The sequence below is a fragment of the Zosterops lateralis genome (assembly GCF_965231275.1).
Source record: "Zosterops lateralis genome assembly, chromosome: 9".
NCBI lineage: Eukaryota > Metazoa > Chordata > Aves > Passeriformes > Zosteropidae > Zosterops > Zosterops lateralis.
The window spans coordinates 27,271,952-27,293,160 of NC_139769.1; the positions used below are offsets into that span (position 1 = coordinate 27,271,952).

General features: G+C 47.1%; 1 protein-coding gene across 1 annotated transcript in view; it reads left to right on the forward strand.

Annotated features, from left to right (window-relative positions):
* PAPPA2 (pappalysin 2) overlaps positions 1–21,209 on the forward strand; it is an 88,274-nt gene that overhangs the window by 40,202 nt on the left and 26,863 nt on the right. Inside the window, exons 8-15 of the mRNA XM_083868057.1 lie at positions 672–800; positions 1,793–1,884; positions 2,151–2,344; positions 3,576–3,710; positions 7,210–7,345; positions 7,545–7,767; positions 17,008–17,179; positions 19,376–19,553. Coding sequence (XP_083724183.1) covers positions 672–800; positions 1,793–1,884; positions 2,151–2,344; positions 3,576–3,710; positions 7,210–7,345; positions 7,545–7,767; positions 17,008–17,179; positions 19,376–19,553 — 1,259 coding nt within the window. The remainder of the gene's footprint in view (positions 1–671; positions 801–1,792; positions 1,885–2,150; positions 2,345–3,575; positions 3,711–7,209; positions 7,346–7,544; positions 7,768–17,007; positions 17,180–19,375; positions 19,554–21,209) is intronic.

Consider the following 21,209-nt stretch of genomic DNA (forward strand, 5'->3'; position numbering starts at 1 on the left):
GTGCAATTGAGCAAGAGTGTGGCAGACCCACCATGCCAGCATGACCCTTGTCCACTAGCCCAGGTTAACTAGAGGGAGCTTATTAAGCCCAGAAACATTTTCCCCATCAGTACAACCCGTAAAATTGCATTTCCCCTGTCACACTGCATGACACGAAAGAACGACACTCACCTGTCGCGTTGAGAAGTGAGGAGAGAAAGAGAAAGTTTGTTATGATTTGGGGTTTAAATAGGATTTGGAATTTGATCAAGGATTGGGAGACGAGAGGAACACCCCTCTGACCCCAGTGGTCAAACCAGCAGTCCATCACAGAGAAGAATGCGTGAACAGTCTACTTTTGTTTATGGTAAATGCGTGAAAAGCTCCAGTAGAAATATGGAAACAATCCGAAGGCTGAAAATCAGAATGATCAGAATGACATTCCCCATCAATGCAACAAGTAAAATGATTACTCAAGTTAATGCCACTTCTCCCCAGCTCAGATCTTTAGGAATTAAGCACTGTGACCTAAAAGAGGCTCTTCCCACAGGCTCCTGATGTGTCTGTGTCTTATGAAGACACATGAGATTGTGATACTGCGAGGATATATACATGTGATGTCTATAGCTGTGATGAGCAAACCTCAATGTTGCAGATGTTGCTGCTCCCTCAGGCTCTCTCTGTTCCTGCAGGGAAGTCACTCCTGGGCAGATGTACCATTACCAGGTGCAGGTAGTCTCTGGGGCAACCTCAGGAGAAGCCTCCCCACCACTCATCCACGTCCATGGAACACCCTACTGTGGGGATGGGAAGGTGACCACGTAAGTTGAAAAACTCAGGCTCTCAGATGAGGCTCTTTAAGCTGTCAGGTCATCCTGCCCCAAAGGGAAGCAGCAAGTGGGTCCTCCATGCACTGGTACATGGCTGAAGATGCTGCACAAAATCTCTCCAGCAGACTGAGCTGTAGAGCTGGTGTTTTGTAAAATGTCATGTGCATAGGAGATGGACATGGGCTTTTTGAGAGGCATGGTCTGCATGAGGGGTCCAACCCAAACAACCTCTCTTCTTGACTCCAGTGCTTGGATTCTGGCCCATCACAGTGAGCTGTTGCAGAGTCCAGCCCAAAGGATCTGCCTTTGGAAGTGGGCAGTGTAACTTTTTGCACAGGGCCCTGCAGGAGTAGGTTCTGCAGCAAGCACAGTCCCACACAGTGTGGTGTATTTGGAGAGCTGTCCAGTCTCTGTTCAGAGACCCCAAATAATGAGGGGTGCACCAGCTCTACATTGAGAGAGCCCAATGCTTCACCTGCTCTGCCTGGTAGATAATTATTTCAGATTCCCATATGTGAGCTTTTTCAGACTTCAGCTTCCAGGATACTCAGGATCGCTTTCATTTGAAACCAGTTTTCTTAGCAGCGTGGGGAAAGAGAAAGGAAGAACCTTCTGTCTCCCCCCTTTTCCTGCCTCCTCTCCAGCTCCCACTGAAACCCCAGCCCCATTTCAGAATTTCCTGCCTTCTCCAGCAACAGGTCTTCCTCATGCTTAGTTCTCTACTTCTTCTATTCTCCCATAATTCTTGCCTCAGGTGTTAGAGCAAAGTCACAGTACAATCATGTCTGCTTCCAAATGCTGTGGCTTTAACCTCTTTTTATCCCCTGGCAAGGTGTTTTCTCCATCTAATTGTATGGTTCTTCCTTTTCAACTGCTTCTGTGGAAATAGAACCAAGATAAGGGACCTTCACTCATTACTGGGCAGGAGCACAGGGCTGTTGAGTCAAAGGTGATAGTAATACAACAAGGTGTTGCCCTTTTAGGAGCCTGGAGGAGGAATGTGATGATGGGGACTTGCTGGATGGAGATGGTTGTTCCAGGAAGTGTAAAAAGGAAAAAGGCTTCAACTGTATTGGTGAGTCCAGCTGGATTGAGATGGGTCTAAATGGATTGACTCCTTCTGAGGCAGGAGTCAAAACTGTACATTATTCACACTGCTCCTTAGAGCAGAGAGCCACACACCTCATCACAACAGCTGGAGTGATCCATGTGTGATCTTGTCAGGCCCTTGTGGTGGGAAAAACCCCAGGCTAATGAGACAGCAAACCTCTTATAACAAGAGGAAGGGTGTATGTGCCTGGGGCCTGGTTTGTAAGCAGCTCATCCCTGTTCTCCTTGCAGGGGAGCCAAGCCTGTGCTATGTTCATGATGGGGATGGTGTGTGTGAGCCCTTTGAGAAGACAAGCAGCATGCTGGACTGTGGCCCACACACTCCTGAGGGATATGTGGATCTGTGGGCAGTGAGAGCTTACGCCTCCCAACAGGATGCAAAGTCCTGCCCTGCTTCCTTAGTCACTGGAGAGCCTGTAGTGAAGGTGAGTGAAGACATGGAACAAAACAAAACAAAACAAAAAACAACAACAACAACAACAACAACAACAACAACAACAACAACAAAAAACCAAAAAAAAAAAAAAAAAAAAAAACAACAAAAAAAAAAAAAAAAACACCACCCAAACTTTTCTAGCAAAGTCGGTGCTGGGGAAGGCACAAACAAAGCCAGGTCTGGAAGTATTCATCAATTCCTACCTTTCCAACTAGGGACTGAGTGGAAGACCCAGGCATTTCTCTCACTCCTCTTGTATCAGTCCCTGAGTTCAGGAACTGCAGTTCATGGAGAGGTGCTTCATCCTGGCAGGGAGCACCTCCCCCAGCCATGCATTTCACTGAACAGAGACCACCCCATCCCACCAGCCAAATGCTCCACTTGGAGCGTGTGACTTGTCCCACTGTTGGCTTAAAAAATCCTGTCAGTCTAATACCTTATAAGGTCAGGGCCTGAAAGGATGAAATCACACACACACACACCAGCATCTGTACTGCTCCCAAGCCCTCTGATCTGAAGCCAGGGAAAAATCAATGGGAGAATTCCCATCTTTCATATGGGCTTTGGAGCAGAGCCTGGAGGGGATTTTGCCTGATTGGTGTTAACGTGGTGTGTATGTTCTTTCCTAGCAGGCTGAAGAAAGGCAAGAAATATGTAAAGAGATCATATTTAGCCTTTTTACACGTGTGTTTCTACTGACTTGATATGAGGAACGGTCTTCCTGAGACCTGCAGCGTGGTTAAACTGCCCAGATACACATGTCTAATGAGGTGCCTTGGGCTCAGTTGTCTGCTCCTTTACAATGACACCTGTACCTCCCAGGTTTTGTCTGCCAGGCCTGTGGGGATGCCACAGGGCATGGAAGAGTGTCATTCAGGCAAATGAATCACACCTTTGTATCTCATGAGCCCAGCCAAAATCAGGATGCTGTGGTCTCACCTACCAGCTCACAGCTTGGCTCATTGTTTGTTACTCAGCCCCACAAGACACCATGAGATGCTTAAGCAACACATTTACAGCACTCCAAAATAGCAAAAGTCTTCTGTACACATGTGTGGGCAGTGAGATGTCACTTAAGAAGCCACATCCAAACTGTCTTCATGCTAGGAGCCACCTTGGGGTCCTTCTCAACATTTGTTGAATCTTCCTTGAAGTTTTGTAGGTGCTGTTTTTCTCTCTTTTCCTTGTAACCTTCTGGGTTGAAATAAATCTCTTTTCAGGTATGTAAATCCCACCTTCCTGAGGTGCCAAAGGACCTTCTGCAAGCTGCTTGGTTTCCCTGTGCCTCCAGCCAAGAGAATGCTCAGGACCCAAATGAGAAGATGCTCTTGGGTGCTGAGGGAGTTTGGCTCAAGGTAAGTGAGGGCGTGTGGTCGGGCACAAAGGATTTTGTGTGTCTTTATCCAGCTGTGGTGACAAAATCCTTCCTTTTCTGTCCTGTAGGAGCTACAGCAACCTTTAAAACTGCTCACATAGTACTCCATATGCTACTGCACTCTTTGTAAATCCCCAAATACCTGTATCTGGATCTTACATAGTTGCCCCATTCCCACTGTGAACAGCAAACCCATCCTGGGGCAGATTGCCAGAAGGACTTGTGCATGAAACCAAAATACCACAGAGATGCCTGGAGGCTGAGAAACAACTCACTCCTGACTCTCCCCTGCAGCCAAGCTGTGCTTTAAAACCCCCAAATGCTAGGCACAGGCTGTGCTTAAAGTCCTGGTTGCCTTTGTTCCCCATGGCTAGGAAGAGCAGCAGAGGGCAGCTGGATATCCTCTGCCATCCTGAGGGGTCCTGAGCACCCCAAGCCCACAGCAGCCAGCTGTGGCTGGTCCTTCTGATAACTCCAGACCAGAACTGGCACTTCTGTGCCCCAGGATGCTGGTCCTGCAGCTCAACAGGGGCTTGGGGGCTGCTGCTAGAGGGTCAAACCCCTTGGTCCCAGCAGGTAGAGGAGAAGGACAGAGGAGGGCTGAGGGTCAGGCCGCTGGGATTTTTACAGCCTTGGGTTTCTGACCACAGGCACAGTATAGAGGTTTTGTGGCTGCTGCCTGGTGTTGCTGGAAAGCCAGGCTCTGGCATGCTGCTGCCTCTGCACTCTGAGGGGCAGCTTGCCCTGTTTTGTCCAAGGTTCTCTAGAGAAGGCCTCTTTCCTCAGATGCTCAGACAACTGGGTGAATCATCAAACCTCAGTCAATAAACTGGGTGTACTGCTCTGAGGTCCTCTGTCTCTCCAAAACAACTTCCTTTAACCTCCTTCTAATTTTCCCTCTCTTCCTTGTCTGTGTGCTCACAACCCACTTTGTGGCTTCAGTCTCTGGCCATGACAAACCTTCCTCCTTTCTTCTTTGCTGAAGGGAAAGCAGTAATCCTGCCCCTCGGCCTCACCTAGATGAAAGCTTGCTTTCCATTTCTCCGCAGGGGTTAAAACATGTTACAGTTTTATTGGAACTTGTGGTCACTTCTCTTCCTCCATGGATGTTTATACTAAAGACTTTCATTACTGGTTCTCCGTGCTCTCTCTAGGAGTGCTATTATTTTCCGCCCATAAAATTATTTATGGACTAGTAATAAATACGCCTTTTTTTTTTTTTAAACAGTTGGCCTGATTGGTAACATATTGGGTTAGGAAAGATGGCTTTTTGTTGACAATTTGCCTAGCAGAGCTGCCTGCCCTGACAGGAATGGTGCTGCTGATGCACATGTGTACCCATGTGCATGAGGTGTTTGGTGCCCACCAGCTCCCAGGGCCATTTTACAGCTGTTCCACCTGTGTCTCCTGGGTTAGAGCTGCACCACAAAACTCATCAGATGGTAGGAATCACTTCCTACAGCATTTCTGAAGAGGTGGCACCAATGAACAAGGGGAATGGCTGGGTCAAAGGATTATGGAATGGTTATGGTTGGAAAGAAGCTTAAACACCCTCAAGTTCAAACCCTACTGCTATAAACAGAGACACTTTCCACTAGATCAGGTCGTTCAGAGCCCTGGCAGATCTTAAATGCCTCCAGGGATCCACAACTGCTCTGGAAAAGCAGTGCAGTGTTTTACTATGCTCACTGTCATGCCATAATTTGGTTGGGAGCAAGAGGTATGTGTGTCTGTGCCACTCAATGGAGCACCTGCCAGGCCTCTTGAGTCTGTCTGCACATGAGATTTGTTACAATTTGCAGATCTCCAGCCATGCTTTGTTTTCAGTTTTTAATACACCTGATGAGGAAAGACATCAAAATCACTTGTAAGCAAGTCAGAATGTGTCAGGCAGGAAATTAAATAAGAAAGAGGGAGAGCGAGGGAGAAAAATTAAGAAGATAGCCTGCTGTGGGCAAGCACATAATATGTATTGAAAAAGGATTGGGACGTTAATCAAGGCAGCTGCTTGGGGCCAGTGCCTTTCATCCTCACAAAGATGCACTGTAGGAAGGGAGACTGAACTCTCCACCTCAAGATTTGTAGTCCAGAGAAAGCCTCACCTGACTTCTTCAACTACCTCTCCTCCCCTGAGGAACCACACTTGGAGGTTGGGTTAAAATCATCCAGGTCCTTGAGACCTCACAGCTATAGCTCTGTCTTGGGGGGCTCTTTGTCTGTGAGCACTGCTGGCTCTTCTCTCGTTCTTTTCCTCCCTTCTTGCTTTCCTGTTTCTTTTCCTTTTTCCCCCACTTACCTCACCAAGGGGGAGACAGTGTGGATATACCAGATAAAAACATTTGAGCCCTCTGCTCCACTCCTTGCAGCCAGGCAACCCTGTAAGTGAGAAAGCCCTGCCTGAGAGAGCAAGGAGACAGCAGTGGGACCTTGCTCATGGGGCTTTTGCTGATGAGCACCTCCCTGCAGGGTGGGACCCCTGGGCTGAAGCCCAAGGTTTTCTCCTGTTCCCATGTGTGAACAATGCCTGACGTGGCAAAAACCAGCCTGAGGCTAGGCTGCCATCACAGATTGCATGGTTGTCCCCTCCGTTCCCACAGTCTGCTCCTTGGGCTGTGCCTGGCCAGCCAGGACTTGTCTTCTTTCCAAATACACCTTTGCCTCGAATTTCTGAGCTTCCACCACGCCAGCATTCCACAAAAACACTGCATGGGGCGGATCTTGATCAAAACACATCTCGGCACTGGGGGGAAGGGGGGGCACCAGGGTGGGGGAGAAAAACATTTCTGTCTTCTTACTTCCAAAGAACATCTGTTCTGCCATGATTGATGCCATGAGTTTCCCAGCTACTTCCAGCTGCCTTCAGGGTTGTAGACAAGTAGCAAGTTGCTGGCTCTCCTAGCAGACAGGGCTTCTTCCCACAAATCTTTCCACGTGTTGGCTGGTGGACAGTTTGCTGTCGCAGTGGGTACTGGGGACATTCTTTGGGCTTGTTTTGTTTTTTGTCTTTTTTTTTTTTTTTTTTTTTTTTTTTTTTTTTTTTTTTTTTTTAATTGGAAATATTGGGTGGCAAGGCTGGTAGCTGTTTTCTCTGGGTGCCTCACTTGCCTGGCCAGCTCTGTGTGGGGTGGGAGTCCAAGCCTGGTGAAGGGGGAGCAGGAAGGAAGTTATCCAGGTCTCACTCAATATAAAGAGTAGCAAATCAGAGTGCTGTGAAGATCCCCTAAATTTATGTCAAGGTGGGACTGAATACATGAGGAGAAAACTTGTGAAAGGAAGAAGGGAAATTCAGAGGGAAAGGACTGTTTTGACTCCCTTCCTTCCTCTTTTCCACCTTTGCAGCCATTTGCAGCCCTGCAAGGTCTCTGACCCCTTATGCCTGCTCCTGCTGTCCTACTGCTCGCTCTTTCTTGCCTGTATGGGCTCTGAGAAGCTGTATTTGGTGTGCCTGCTCTCAGAGTGTCTCCTTCCCTCTTTCCTAGGTTTGCTTTGAGAGACCTGCAGTGCCCACCTCTGTCCTGCTCTTCCTGGCCTCCTCTGGCAGTGTCCCAAGCCAGCGGCACAAGCCGTTGGTCACCGTCCAGCTAACTGACACGGATGGACAGAACCACTCTTTGGGTGAGCCACCTGTGGGCTGTGACACCGACAGGGACACCCAGAGCCATGGCTCTGATGCCTCACTGCTGTCCCCTGCCCTGCCCCTTGCAGATCTTCTGCCTTCCAGGCTGGTCTGTTGGCATGTGGGGGGAGCAGATGTAAACCAAAAGGAAATCCCTGGAGCTGGGCCGGTCACTTCTTTCTTTGCCTTGTCTCACAGGGATGCACGAGCTGTCGTGTCAGCACAACCCCCTCATCATCAATGTGACCCACAGCCAGCAGGACCCGCCCCCTCAGGTGGCTTCAGTGTTTCTCAACTTCTCCTCTCCCCTGGTGGGCATTGCAGCCGTGGCCCTGCGGACCCTGGCTCAGCCTGGCTCCTCTGGCCCCCTCACCACCTGCCTCCTGCAGCACCAGGAGGGATGTGGCCATCAGTGCTACAGGTATGGATGGTCTCCTCAGGGCATGTGGGCACCCAGGGTTACTGCTCTCCTCTGGGAGTTTGTGTTTGAATTCTGGGGGTTTTATCTTCTTGTTGAGTACCTTTGTGCCACTATCCTCAGGTGGCTTTTGAGGTATTGTTGCAAGATCTGATGGAATGAGTCTTGGTTTGTTTATCTTGCTGGAGGGAGTGGGAAGGCAGAAACCAGATTTTGTGCATTTTGGGCCTCTGCATCTATGCAAAACTGTGCTAAAGAACTGATTCCTGGTGGGAAAACCAAGAGAAGTTTGAAAGTGTCTGAGAAGTTATCACTGGGAGTTTTTTGCTAAAGCTGAAGCATTGGCTTTTTCAGCAGTTACTTTACAAGCTCCATCTCCATCCATTCTGGTCATTCCCATGCTGAGGAAGGTGGGGATGAAGCTCTCCTCATCCTCTCTGTTCTCACTCCTGGTCTACCCAGGCCCCTCACCGAGTCTCACACTGCCCTGTTGAACGTGGTAATAATGCCAGCAGTGGGCTCAGAACTTTACATCTGCCAGGTCTGGCTTTGCTTTTGGATCCCAGGCTCCCTGACATTACACACATGTGCTGATCCAGGGCTCCAGTTCAGCCACACCACTGGGAATTCTGATTTTTGAGTTGAGCTTTGGGGTTCTTAAGCACAGAACGGTTTTGTCTAGGGTCATCTCATCTCATGGCAGTTCTTGTCATGTTCCTTCTGTTGATGGCCTGGATGGGTGAACATCCCTGATAACAAATGAGTGTGTGCGTGTGTTTGTCTTAAAGCCTGTGGGACTGTGGTACAATTGATTTATGTAGAGTTCTGGAAGCCATGAATATCCTGAAGTTGCTTTTCTTTTCTTTTCTTTTCTTTTTTTTTTTTTTTTTTTTTTTTTTTTTTTTTTTTTTTTTTTAAGTGCATGTGTGATTTATAAAGAAACATAAATCTTAGTGAGTCAGTATATAAATATTATTCTCAACCTTACATTAAAAGATCAGTGTTCACCTGAAATGCAGCGTGTTTCCTCCTGGTAAGCTGTTACAGCAATGTACTCACATGCTTCTGAGACCCTGGCCAACTGATGTGGTTTTTCAATTACATTTTCTCATCCCTTAAAATAATCTTGCATTCTCATTGCTTGAGAGCTTCTCCCTTCCCCTGAGAAGTGACTGCAAGGAGGAAAAGACTCACTGGACGCAGCTGAGCATTGACTGGGGATGAGGAGATGCCCATATAGGGGCAAATAGAGAGGAAAATAAACATTTTCCTCATAAAAGTCTCATTATAGCTGAAGTTCAAGCCAGTTCCCTTATTGCCAAGGCACACCAAGCTGTGTGCCTTTTCCGGGGGCACAGCAGGATCCTTGTGTCTCCTCTTCCTCTTGTTGCCCTCCCATGATCTCCCCATGGCCTTGACTTTGCAGCAATATGCTGAATTGCAGGATATGTGTGTGCCCTTAGCAAATACTCAAAGTAAATCAGATTCCCAGAGTTTTCAGAGTAAAAAATTCTATTTAGAGTATCCATCTTCAGAACTGAGGTCTCAAATATTCAGGGCAGGGAGGTTAGGCTTACAGCCTTGAGTAGCCATGCTAATAATAAAGGATATTTCTCTGTTATGTCAGGAAACATTCCAGTATGCCCCCTTTATTATATTTTTAAAACCTGTTCTATCTCCAGAAGTAATGCATGGAGATAATGCAAAAAGTAATATATTTTTAAAGGTTAACAATTAATTTCATATAAGGTAGGTGGACTCTGGTGGTGGGCAGGGGGAGAAATCCCCTATAAAGATCCAGGAATAGAAAATCTTCAGAGACTGAGAGGCATTTGACTGTAAAAGATCACAGAACATCCATGTTCTTCCTGTAGAGAGTTGAACTGACCATTTGCACGCACCCAGCCTCATGTACACAGTACGTGCGTGCGAGGGCTTTCCTAAAATAACCTGAGAAAGGACAGTAACAAAAGCAACACAGAAATGAGGTTTCCTGCCTTCAGCCTAGAAGTGCTCATTGCCAGAATAATAAATATATGACAGGTTGGTATTTCTGTAGCATCTTTCATCTGGAAGGATCTCGCAGTGCTTTGCAGGCTGGGGAAAACAGAGATCGTGTTTATGGAACATGATGAGCTGCTGCTGAAGTGCAGCTTTCTCCAGGTCAGGATGCAACAGGTGTTTGACTCTAGAAAAGTAAGGACTTGTTTTGAAGAAAGTGTCACCTTTTGCTTTTGGACCCACTCAAGGTGCTGAAGGTTGGTAGACCAAAAGCAGTGCAGTGCCCTCACTGCCATCACCAGGAACTCCTCTCTGCTGTCTCTGCCAGTAGATATGGGGTTTTAGGGGTTGTCTGTGCATTCTGCTCCCAATCCACAACCTTATGAGGTCAAGCAGAAATCAGACTTTTAACATGTATCCACACAGGAGACCCAGAAATCTCCTGGCTTTTGTGCTTTTCTTTGCATTTTTAAACTGGGCCACAGTCCCTCCTGTTTAACTTGGTACAGGCTATACACTGAACCAGGGGAACATTTTTCATTTCCTCTGTTATGTTTATTTTTAGCTTGCTTTTATTTTTGGTGTGTTTTATTTTATGTTCACATGTGCTGGGAAATGCCTGGGTGGGTTCACAGGAAAGGTGCTACAAAAGGAGATCTGCTTTGTGTTTGTATTCCCTCCTCTGCTTCCCCAAAAGTGGGTGTAAGGCATCAGGGGGAGTCTGGTTTGGATTCCTTTAGTATGGAAAATGGATGTGAGGGAGAGAAAATTAGATGGGGGAGGGAGTTATTTACATATTTGCAATTGATAAACTTTATTCAGAGAAGAGGGCTGCTTCCCAAACAGGTTTGGTTTGGTTTGTTTTCTTTCTTCCAGGCACCAAATTTATGCAGGGTCAATTTATGAGCTGCATGTGTGATGGCATGAAGATTTATGGGCACCCTGAGTAGACATGCTGGTGTCTTATTTCACAGAAATGTAGAATAGTTTGTGTTGGAAGGGACCATAAAAATCTGATTCTTTGCCTCTGGCTTAGGGTGCCCCATGGATGAAGTCCCCATCTCTGGAGGGGTTTAAAACCCATGTAAACATGGCACCTGAGGACATGGGTTAGTGATGGCCTTGGCACTGCTGGGTGAATGGTTAGGCTTATTTTTACAGGGCTTCTCCAGCCTAAATGATTCTGTGTTTCCAGGGTCCTGATGACCAGCTTGCCTAGGGAATAGGCTCACCTTCACCTTTGAGACTTCTAGAGGTGCTTCTCCTCCAGCATCAAAGCCAGTCTTGTGCCTCCCTGACTGGCTGATGAGCAATGGTGGCCAAGACTGTGCTGTGGAATGTGTTATTAATTTTAATTTAAATTAAAATTTAAATAATGTCCAGCTGGAAGGTGTCACAGGTAACCTTAGGAGGGCCAGACACCATTTCATGGACTGCCCCATCCCATTTGCTCTCTGCAGCCTAATAAGCTTCCTGAGAGTAGTGCTCTATATATGGGCTTTTTTGGGGATGCTCAAGATGTCTTCTGCCTTTCCCTGAGACCAGCCAGTCTTGCCTAAGGAAAAAAACCTCCCAGCACAAGTTTTTCACCAATTTGGTGAAAATTGAGTCAAACACAGTAACAGAACAGCTTTCAAACAGGGTGCTTGGTGTTAACCTCCTGGAAAGGGCCAGCTGGTCTGATGCACTTGTTCCAAGCAGAGCTGACCCCTGATACATTGAAGGAATGTGAGCTACAACACAGATCAGTTGTGTGAGTTCCTGTGTCCAGTGAAGAAGGGAGCAAGAGCTGGGAGACCACAGGTTTGCCAGCAGGATCCTCTGTTTTCTGCAACAGCCAGTCTCCCCCATTCTGTCCTGCCCTTCCGGATGTCATACACTGGCACAGGGATTTTTCACAGGGACTGGATTAAATGCATCCTTCAGAAGGTTCTCTTATCTCCTGTCATAAGCTGCAGGAGGTGATGAGTCCACCATGTCCCCTGCTGTGCTATTCTCATATCCAGTAACCCTCTCTGCTAAGAAGATGTCTCTGATTTCAAGATGAAAGTTGTTGCTTTTGCTCCATCCCTGTCAGAAAGGTCTGGATGCCTCCTGCCAGCAGACAACTTTTCTATGTGTCTGTACAGAGCTGTCAGATCCTCTCACTGTCTCCTCTCTGTCACGATAAATATTATTTTCCTCTTTAATTCTTACAGCATAAGTCTTGCAGCACAGCTATGGCTTCTGCTTGCAGCTCTCTTTTGAAATCCCTCTGCTATCTTTATGTCTTTCATGGTGGTGGATGTGGCTCAGAAATTAAATCCTCTGGACAAGATGAGAAAATGAAGTAGAGTGTGTTCCTGTGGAGATCGAATATGGATAAAGATGTTCTTTGGGTACAGTCTGTCCTGGCTTAGGTTGGGAAGGTGACTAGACCAAACCTGACATCCCATTCAACCTCCTTTTCTGTGCCTCTACACAACTATTTTGGTGTAGTGAACAACAACAACAAAAAAACCCAAAATAATGGAACAACAAAAACCAGAAAGGAACTGTCTGGAAATACATTATCTACTCTTGCTTCTTTTCCCCCCTTTGCCACTGTGGCTATGGAGGGGCCAACAGGTCATTTGATGTCTTACTGGTGCCTTTTCTCTGTCTCTGAGGAGGATGACAACAGATGACTCACAGGGATGTTATTTTTTGCCAAGTTTCTTTTGGAGTCACGTAGAGAAGCAAACACCTTTTCTGGAGAAGGCAACCTCAGTGCAGATTGTAATCAAGAGGCATCACCACCGTTGGGTCTGTACACGCAGCCTGCTCCCACAAGGATGGCTGCCATCAGATTTACTGGAAAAGTGAGACCTTTCACCTTCACGGGAAACATGCCTGAAGGGAGACATTCCCAAGTATTTCCAAAACACCTTTTCTCATTTCCTAGCTATTCTCCTTTGCTAGACCGCATTGGGGTAAACACCTTTTATCTCACTGATGTTGAGTGTTATAATCCAGGCTCCACCAGAGTATGTTCAGTGATGACTTTTAACTTCAGGAGATTTGGCTGAAGCCTTTACTTTTCTGTCAACATCTCCTATAAAACCCCCTCTCCCAAAAATTCACACCATGAGAAGAATTCATAAGTTTCCGCTGTTAAGAGCTGGAGCTTGATGATAAGGGATGTTTCAGCAGCAATCTTGGGGTTGAAAGCTCGAGTAGACACTACAGCAATGTATAGATGATTTATTATACTTCAGACAGCTGCACTGCATTTCACTTGGCTTAGTTGATGTGGGTAAATCCATCAGTATTTTCTGTGTTGCATTAAGTAATTGCTGTAAAACATGAAATTTCAGCTTTTTAGAGTTTGGGATTTGTCACAACAAAGTAGTGTTGCCATATTAGCTTTGCCACCACTGGCTTAACATGCTCTGTTGCTGGTAGTGGCTGCCTGCTTTTATTATAGAAGGATGAAGGATCCCAAAGGGAAAGTTTTCCTCTAGTTTATAGAATTGTTTCCATTTCAGAACAAAGCTCTTACCGTTCTGGAGCAGTTAGGGCCATCACTAGGCAGAATTTCAGAGATTTCCAGACCTGAAACTCTCTTTGATGTATAAGTTATGGGACTCGGTGAGCCCAGAGCATCGTGCAGGCTTGTGCTGACATGAAATAAGTTAGGAGAAAAACCTTGGTATTTTGTAAAAATGTTGTTGACAAATCATTAGTTTGAGCTTCAAAAGATGCTGGGATTGAAGTGGAATTTTTTTTTGATGTCTCGGGCAGAAAAAAAAAGTGAAAAAATATTGGCTTGTCCCACATCTTATATGGCCTGAATCAGAAATGGGCAGAAGTCGGGAGTTTGCAGCTGTGATACAGGAATTTCATTTATCATCAAAAGCAGAAAGAGCTCCTTCATGCTGAGATCAGAACTGGGCTAACTGCACCATTTCCTTGTCCAGCCTTTGTTAGGGTGTTCCAGGGTTTGGGAGCTGTGATTTATTCTATCACTTTACCCAAGCCCTGGCATAGCATGTGGATCATGATGGGGCCAGGTCACAGGGCTTTTTTCTCTTTTGACCTGCACTTGTTCACCATCAGGCTCAAAAGTGTCCTGGCCCCTAGTACAGCAGTGATGGCAGTGATGATGCTGATAAAGGAAGCAATCAAGGCAGTGTTTATTGGTAGATTAGATATAGAGATATATATTAAGATTATTGATATATTTTAGAAAATCAGACAGCTTTCAGTGATGTGAGCTCCTCTTCAGGTCTGGAATAGCAGCACCAGACTTCAAAGCAAGGTGTAAGATTAGCACAGCTTCTCACAACTTGGGCTGATCGGTCTCAGATCATTTCCAAAATAAAATCTAGCTGGTATTTGTAGGATTAGGGGTGTTGTTAGTCACAGAGGAAACAGTGCTAAGTTAGTCATCTTTGAGGACAAAAAGGAAGGTAATTATTCTAACCCAAACTTTTTCTATTATTTCTAAAATATATATCCATGCACATACAGAACATGTGCATGAGCATTTATATGTGATGTACATAAAAATGTTTTGTTGTTATGACCTGTAATTATCAATCTCTTATGCATAACTACCCTGTATAACATTTTGTCTTGATAATGCATAAGAAACTTGCTGATATCTTGATCTACTTTCTACCACATTGCTGGTTACGTTTCTGAGCTGGTGGAAAACCAAAATGGTAGTGCTCCAAAGGATTATCACCTCATTTAATTGTTATTTAATAACAGCATTGTCACAACTGCCAAGGCTGCCCCAGACAGGTACCCATGACTAGTGAGGAAGGGGATGGAATGGAGAAGCAAGGCTGGAAAGATGTCCAGAGGCAAACACACAAGGAAGTTTAGGACAGCAGCTCCATCACCGGGTGGTGGAACTGGGGACAGGAGCAAGAATGAGCCAGGGGCACAGGGAGGGAGCAGAGCAACTGCCCAGAGAAGGTGACTGCGGGGAGGGGAGAGGGCTACAATTGGTAACAGATGCCCTCAGAAGCTAATGACCTGACAAATGCTGCACTCGTAAAACAAATTCTTTAAAAAGGAAGCAAATGGAAATATAAGCTAGTGAAAGAATTTGCAGCAGCTGCCCTGAAACCATTTCTCACTTCATAAACAGGTCTGCATTGAAAAAACAGCCCCTTTCTTCTCGTTCTCCTTTGTGGTCCCCTCCTGTGCCCACCGGCTCTTTCAGGGCTGTGGCCTGCAGGTTTCCACCATGCCTTTGGCTCAGGGGACTTGTCCAGAGTCAACAGCACATCGCGTTCCCTCAACATCTGTGCCGGCACCAATTTGGGGTTTTTTGGGGTTTGTTGGTGTTTTTTTTGTTTTGTTTTTTGTTGGGTTTTTTGTGTGTGTGTGTCTTTTGTGGTATTTCTAGCTCTGTGCATCCTTGGCTGGAAACATTGAGTAAAGGCAAAAGGCAGAGGCCTCTGCCTTGCTGGGAGAAAGGCAGTGCCTGAGAACGGCCAGAGACCTGTGCCAGGCTGGGAGCAGAGGGGAGAGAGGACTTCAGGTACAGCTCCTGCCCTTCTCCTTCTGCCCTGGGTCACCAAAAACTGATGCCTTGGGAAAGTTGACCTGGAACAGAGACTAGACAGAGCTAGAGAATAAAGTAGGGATTTACTGAAAGGATTTAAGGATACACCTTGGGCAGGACAAGAGCCTGACCAGGGTTACACCCAGGTTGGACTTAAAATGGCCACAAAATGGATGACAGGTTATGAGGTCTTACACCTTTATAAGTTTTTGTCCGTTTGCATATTGGGGTTTAATTGTCCAATTCCACCTCCAGGTTGTGAGGTCCCATCCTTCTTGTTCCCCCTTTGAGCCCACCATTGTTTATGCTTTGGGTCTGAAAGTTGTCCTTGGTCTTCAACAGGAAAATGAATTGTTTTGTCTACCTACTCTGTGAAGAGAGCTCACCAGCACTTAATATGAATCTCAGAACTACACCCCTAGGCAGCACAGAATTTGAAAAATATAAAAGCTAAAACTTAATGCATCATCCCCAGCTATTACCTGAAGCTGCAGCACCTCTGTCCCTGACTGAGCAGGGCTGAGATCAGGTGTTGCACCTGTATCACTTGGTAACAGATAAAGCCAGGCTGATAGATAACCAGGGTGCAGGAGCTGTTGTATTGCCCTGTGTCTTGCCCCAATTCCATCCCAGGTAATTAATTAACTGTCTGCATTTCACTGATGGAGACCATAACCCTTTTACCAGCACTGAATTTCATTATGGTGTTGTGATGCTTGAATAATCAATACCTAATGACTGCTCCTCAGTGGGAAGCTGCTGCAGTGAGGACGAGATGCAGGAGGAGGTGTGGGTGATGCATTGCAAACTTTCCTGGGACGTCTTGTAACTTGCAGTGGTACCAAGGGGGAGGTTACTCCTCCCTTTATCTACATCTCACCTTGGTGGCCACAGTTGAGGCTGTAGAGCTGGATAGGTGTGTGTTGAGATGGTCTTGATCTCAAAGAGCCTGGCATCAACATGAGCAGGTTTGGAGTGCTTTGTTGGCCTGTGGGAAGAGCAGAAGTGCTGAAGACCGTCAGGGCAGAGGGGGAAGGTGATGAGAGTGGGGTTGAGGACCCTGTTGTATCCATCTTTTCCCTTCCACCACACTTTGTGGTATAGCTGTAGGGATATGAAGGGGGGCTGCACAGGGTCTGAAGAACATCTCATGGATGATTCCCTAATATTTGCAGAGGTTTCCTCTTAGCTGAACCTTTCCTTGCAGTCAGTGAATCATCTGTGGATTCTTCAGTGTCCTATACAGAGTTTGACATATCTGATTCAAAAGTTGTACAAAGATATACCTTCTTCCTCCTCTCTCCTCGTCACCTCCCTCCTTTTGTTCTCTTGGTCTATCTGCAATGAGCCTCTTTGGTGCTGGGCTGTGCACACACTCTGGGTCTGTGTGCCAGCAGCATGAACTTTGGAATATTGTTGAGCAGTGCTGGTGAAACCACCAGCTCAAAAGAACATGGTGGTGGTTGGTAGGAAGGTGTGGGGTTGGGATGAAGTCCAGCTAAGACAGAGCTGGGATAATGTGCTCTCCTGGCATCATTGTCAGAAGGCTTCAAGCCTGGAAGGAGCTAGAGGGTGTGCATCTCTGGGCATCTGTGACCTGCTGAGCACTCATTCCACACAAGTGCCACCCAGAGGGAGCCCTTCCTTGCTGAAGTCTCTTCCTGGCACCCAGTGGTTGATCCCTTCTCTGTTCTCCTCCACAGCTGTGCCCATGGTGCCTGTGTGGGATCAGGAACCTGCACACAGCCGCTGCTTGCTCACGCTGCCACCCTCAACTGCAGCTCTGATGGCCCAGGGCACATGGCCTGTGCTGTCTCCTGTGAAAAGGGCTTTGTCCTCCACTCCAGTGCTGGGAAGAGGCTGGGCTCCACAGAGGTGAGTGGGACCAAGACGTAGATAAAAAAGATTTAACCACCCTGAGGTGGTTGGAAAGAGCACAGACTACTTTGTTCCTCCAGCCCCAGCCTTCTTGCTAGTTTCCCAACACATCCCAGCTCAATGAAGCTCTTGTGCTGGACTCCTGTTCTCATGGCTAGTATTTCTGCTCTGGAGATCCCTCTCTTTCCCTTGCTGCAGTCCTAGTTCTCCCAGTCCAGTGTTGTCTGCAGAGCACAGCTCTGCCAGGCTGAAAACTGCTGCAGGGCATGTCCCAAGTCAAGGTGATGCACTCCAGCAGAGGGAGAGGTAGATATTTCTGCTCTCCAGATGGGCTTTGCTTGGAGGGTTAAACATCCCTGGGATGTTTTCTCTCTTAAAGCTGAAGTTAGTGGCTCAGGAAAAAATGAAGTCATTGCAGAGCAGCTATATTTAGAGGGAGCTGAGAGCATGGAGAGCTTTTCTTCCTTTGTGTTGTGTTGCAATAATGGCACAGAGGTCACCGTGAAAGAGTTTGTCCCACTTTCCAGAGGGTTGGGGGTTACCTCATAAAATCCAGGAGCCAGCACAGCTCGTAGCTATTGACTGAGGAGACCTGGGATGATGTGTCCTTGGGAACTGAACTGCCTTGGTCCAGGAAGTCACCTTGGCAGGGGTGTAGGCACACAGTGTCCTGTCCCTAGGCTGTTTCTAGAGGGAGGAACAGGAGTCCCTGGAGCTGAGCTGGTCTAATATGCCAGACTGAGTGAGGGTGTGAACTTGCTTGGGGCAGACAGAGGAAAGTGAGTTGAGCCATGTTAGCAGGGTGACACTTCCTCTCTTTGGAGATCAGCTTGTGGCACCTGGCAGGCAGGTTCCCATGCTGCAGCATTGGCCAAAGCAGAGGTGGGCACTGGGAAGTGCAATAGGGCAGCTGGAGATGCATTGCTCATCACTGGGAGGTTGTTAATTACACGGCCACTGGGTCTGTGGGCCAAGGCCTGCCCAGGGAAAACAAAATGTTCCCATTCTCCGAAATGAAACCACGCAAAATAAGTCTGCCTCGGGTGACAGTTTTCCTGTGTTTGGCAGTGAGATGGGAAACTTCTGAACAGAGCTTTTTACCAAGCGGCTGTTACAGCAGAGGGCAGCTTGCAAGTGCCCTGCCCTGAGCCCTCCAGTGATATTGCAGTGATGTCTGCCTTGTAACCCTATTCAGGAAAATGCACACAGCTCTTCTCCTGAGCATCCTTTCCACCTAGTTCAGCTACACTATGAGCCTGCTGCACACTTGAGAGTGCCAGACTCCAATTTAACAATGTCCTTCAGAGCCACCACATCCAGGTTCAATCAAAATGTGCTGGTTGGGAAGATAGGACACACATGTTCAGCTGTTCCAGCAGTGTGACTGTCCTCAGCCAGTGAAGGGACGTCAGGAATATTGGTCTGCAGCCCCTGGCTGAGGGCTGCTGGGCTGGGCTGTTAGCAGTTTGGGAATGAAAACCATAGAAAAATTGGGGTTGGAAGGGGCCTTTAAAAGATCACTTAGTCTGGCCCCCCTCTGTGGCTAGGAACACCTTCCACTAAACCAGGTTGCTCATAGCAAACCATCATTCACCGCTCAATTTTGGTGAAGTCTGTAGCATGTATTGACCATACTTAGTGGTGGGACCATGGTGGTATTTGATGTCAGGCAGTTCCCCAGGTGAGTAAGAGGGACTGTATTATTAGGATTTGTAAATGACGTTATAAGATTTCAATGGGGTCTGTGGGCTGAGGCAGGAGGAAATTGCTACATTTAGGGAAAAACAATCAACAGAAGAGCTTTCTGACAACAGTTGAAGTAAGACTTGATTTTTAGGGGAGGAAATGCAGCACACAGAGCTGGGAATAGCTTACCTCAAGAGGTTTCAGTGTATCTTGAAGGGATTTTCCTTTTCTCCTCAATGTGGACTGGCACCACCCAGACAATGTAACATGCACAGTAGCTGAATTGTTAACCCAAGGCATATTTGCTGCTCTCACACATCTCCCTGTGAACAGGTCAGGGCCTTGTGATTCATTGCCCAGAGTTGGCAAAAAGGGCACACTAGGGGAGGAAAAACATTGGAGAGCTCTCCTCATCCTTAAACTTGGGTTAGACCTTTCTGCTGTGCTGGCACACCTGTAAATCAAAGCTCTCTTCAGGAGTCTGATGGAGCTTTGCTTTTTCTGCAGCAGGAGGTGGTGCTGACATGCAGTTCAGGACAGTGGGACAGATCTGTGACCTGTGACCCTGTTGACTGCCGTGTCCCTGACCAGTCCCATGTGTACAATGCCGAGTTCTCCTGCCCTGTGGGAACCACCTACCTGCAGAGATGCTCCTTCTCCTGCATCCCCCCAGCCAAGCTTCAAGGTATGGTCTGGAGTGTCAAGACATTTAACCACTCTTTTAGATGCCACCTTTCTGTGCCTGTCCCAAGCAGTTCAAACAGAGCATTGCTACTTGGAATTTCTGGATTTTCCCGCTGGATGGGCTCTTGAGATACTTCCTGAAATGATGGGTATCCCTCCCCCTGGAGTGGAGACATCCTAGTGTGGGGATAATTCCCTCTGACTCCCATCCCCTGGCAGGCAGCCCTTATCCATCCACCTCAGGGTGTAGCAATGTCCTCTCCTGAGGACTGGTCCAGTCTCCAGTATTACGGTGATGGAGACAAGAAATATGCAGGCAGACAGAGAGGACTTCAGAGAGCCAGAAGTGGCTCTGTGCCTGGTGGCTGTGGGAAAGCCTGTGGTTCAGGGGGCCTGGGGCTGTATAAAGCCATAGAGACTGATGCCCACAGCTGTAGAGCAGCCTGGGAGATGTTCACCACCCAGACACACCATGGCCTGGCTTTCATTCTGCCGACTCCATCAGTAGCCGCAGGAATTTTTCAAGCCAAGTCAGAGAAAGAGAGCTACTGTTCTGTCTATGCAAGGGCTGAGCTGGATGGGATTTCAGGGGTAATTGCCTTGACAGCTTCAAGCATTGGGACTTTGTGAGTTTCCACCAGTGCCTTTACTCTGAAAAGTCACATACAACAAATCATTTTAATGGGTGCCCTATTTTATGGAGACATTTATAGCTGAAATGTATGAGAATTGTTTACTTCTTTTTTTTTTTTCTTTTTTTTTTTTTTCTTTTTTTTAATTAAATCTAAGGAGCAAGAACTGCAGAGAATTAAGGTCTCATTTCATGACAGGGAGGATGGTGGCAGATCCCCAGAGTGAGATGACCAACGGGTAGCATGCAAATGTCATCTCAACAACAGAAATTCTGCATGAACTGATGCCCATCACCTTGGGTTGGTCAACTGAGGACAGAGCTTTAATCTGATCTTTCACTCACAGCTGCCTCTTGGTCCTGCTGCAGTCACTGGGAGGTTTGCCATGGGCTCCCTCAGTGGGAAGGCATCCCCTCCTGGGTGACTTCCAGCATAATGGCTGGAGGTGCTTGGCCAAGGCTGCCAAGCCATGTGGGCAAAACCTTAGAGTGCAGCTGACACAACCGAGCCACTGAGGCAGGGACATGCTCTATGCTTGTTCCCCACAAAGACTTGCATCCTTACAAGCAAGCTGTTGATGCTAATGAATGCTAAGAATAGGCAAGGAAAGGATGATACTGTCTGTGTGGCACTTGGAGTAGGAGATGACCCCTGAGAGCCTTGAGTCATCAGGAACACAGGAGCTTAGTAGAGATGTGATCTTCTCCCTGGCCCAAAAGTGTTTCTGTAAAAAGAAAGTGATGCTTGAAGGAACTGTAGAGCAGCCTGGCTGCACCACAAACATGCTGATCCAAACATCTCACTAGGAAGAATCCCATTCACTCCAGCCCAGCTTTTTTTCTTGCTCATTAGTTGCCAATGAACTATCCATCATCTACAATCTGTGGGCGATGTAGTCCTGGGCACTTCCTGCAGGCTTCCAGAGCTGTTTTGGCCACCCATTTAGCTGGGTCTGTCAGGGACAACAAAGAGCTGGGCTGTAATACTCAACCCAAACTTCTTATGATGGATGGTTTGAATTCCCA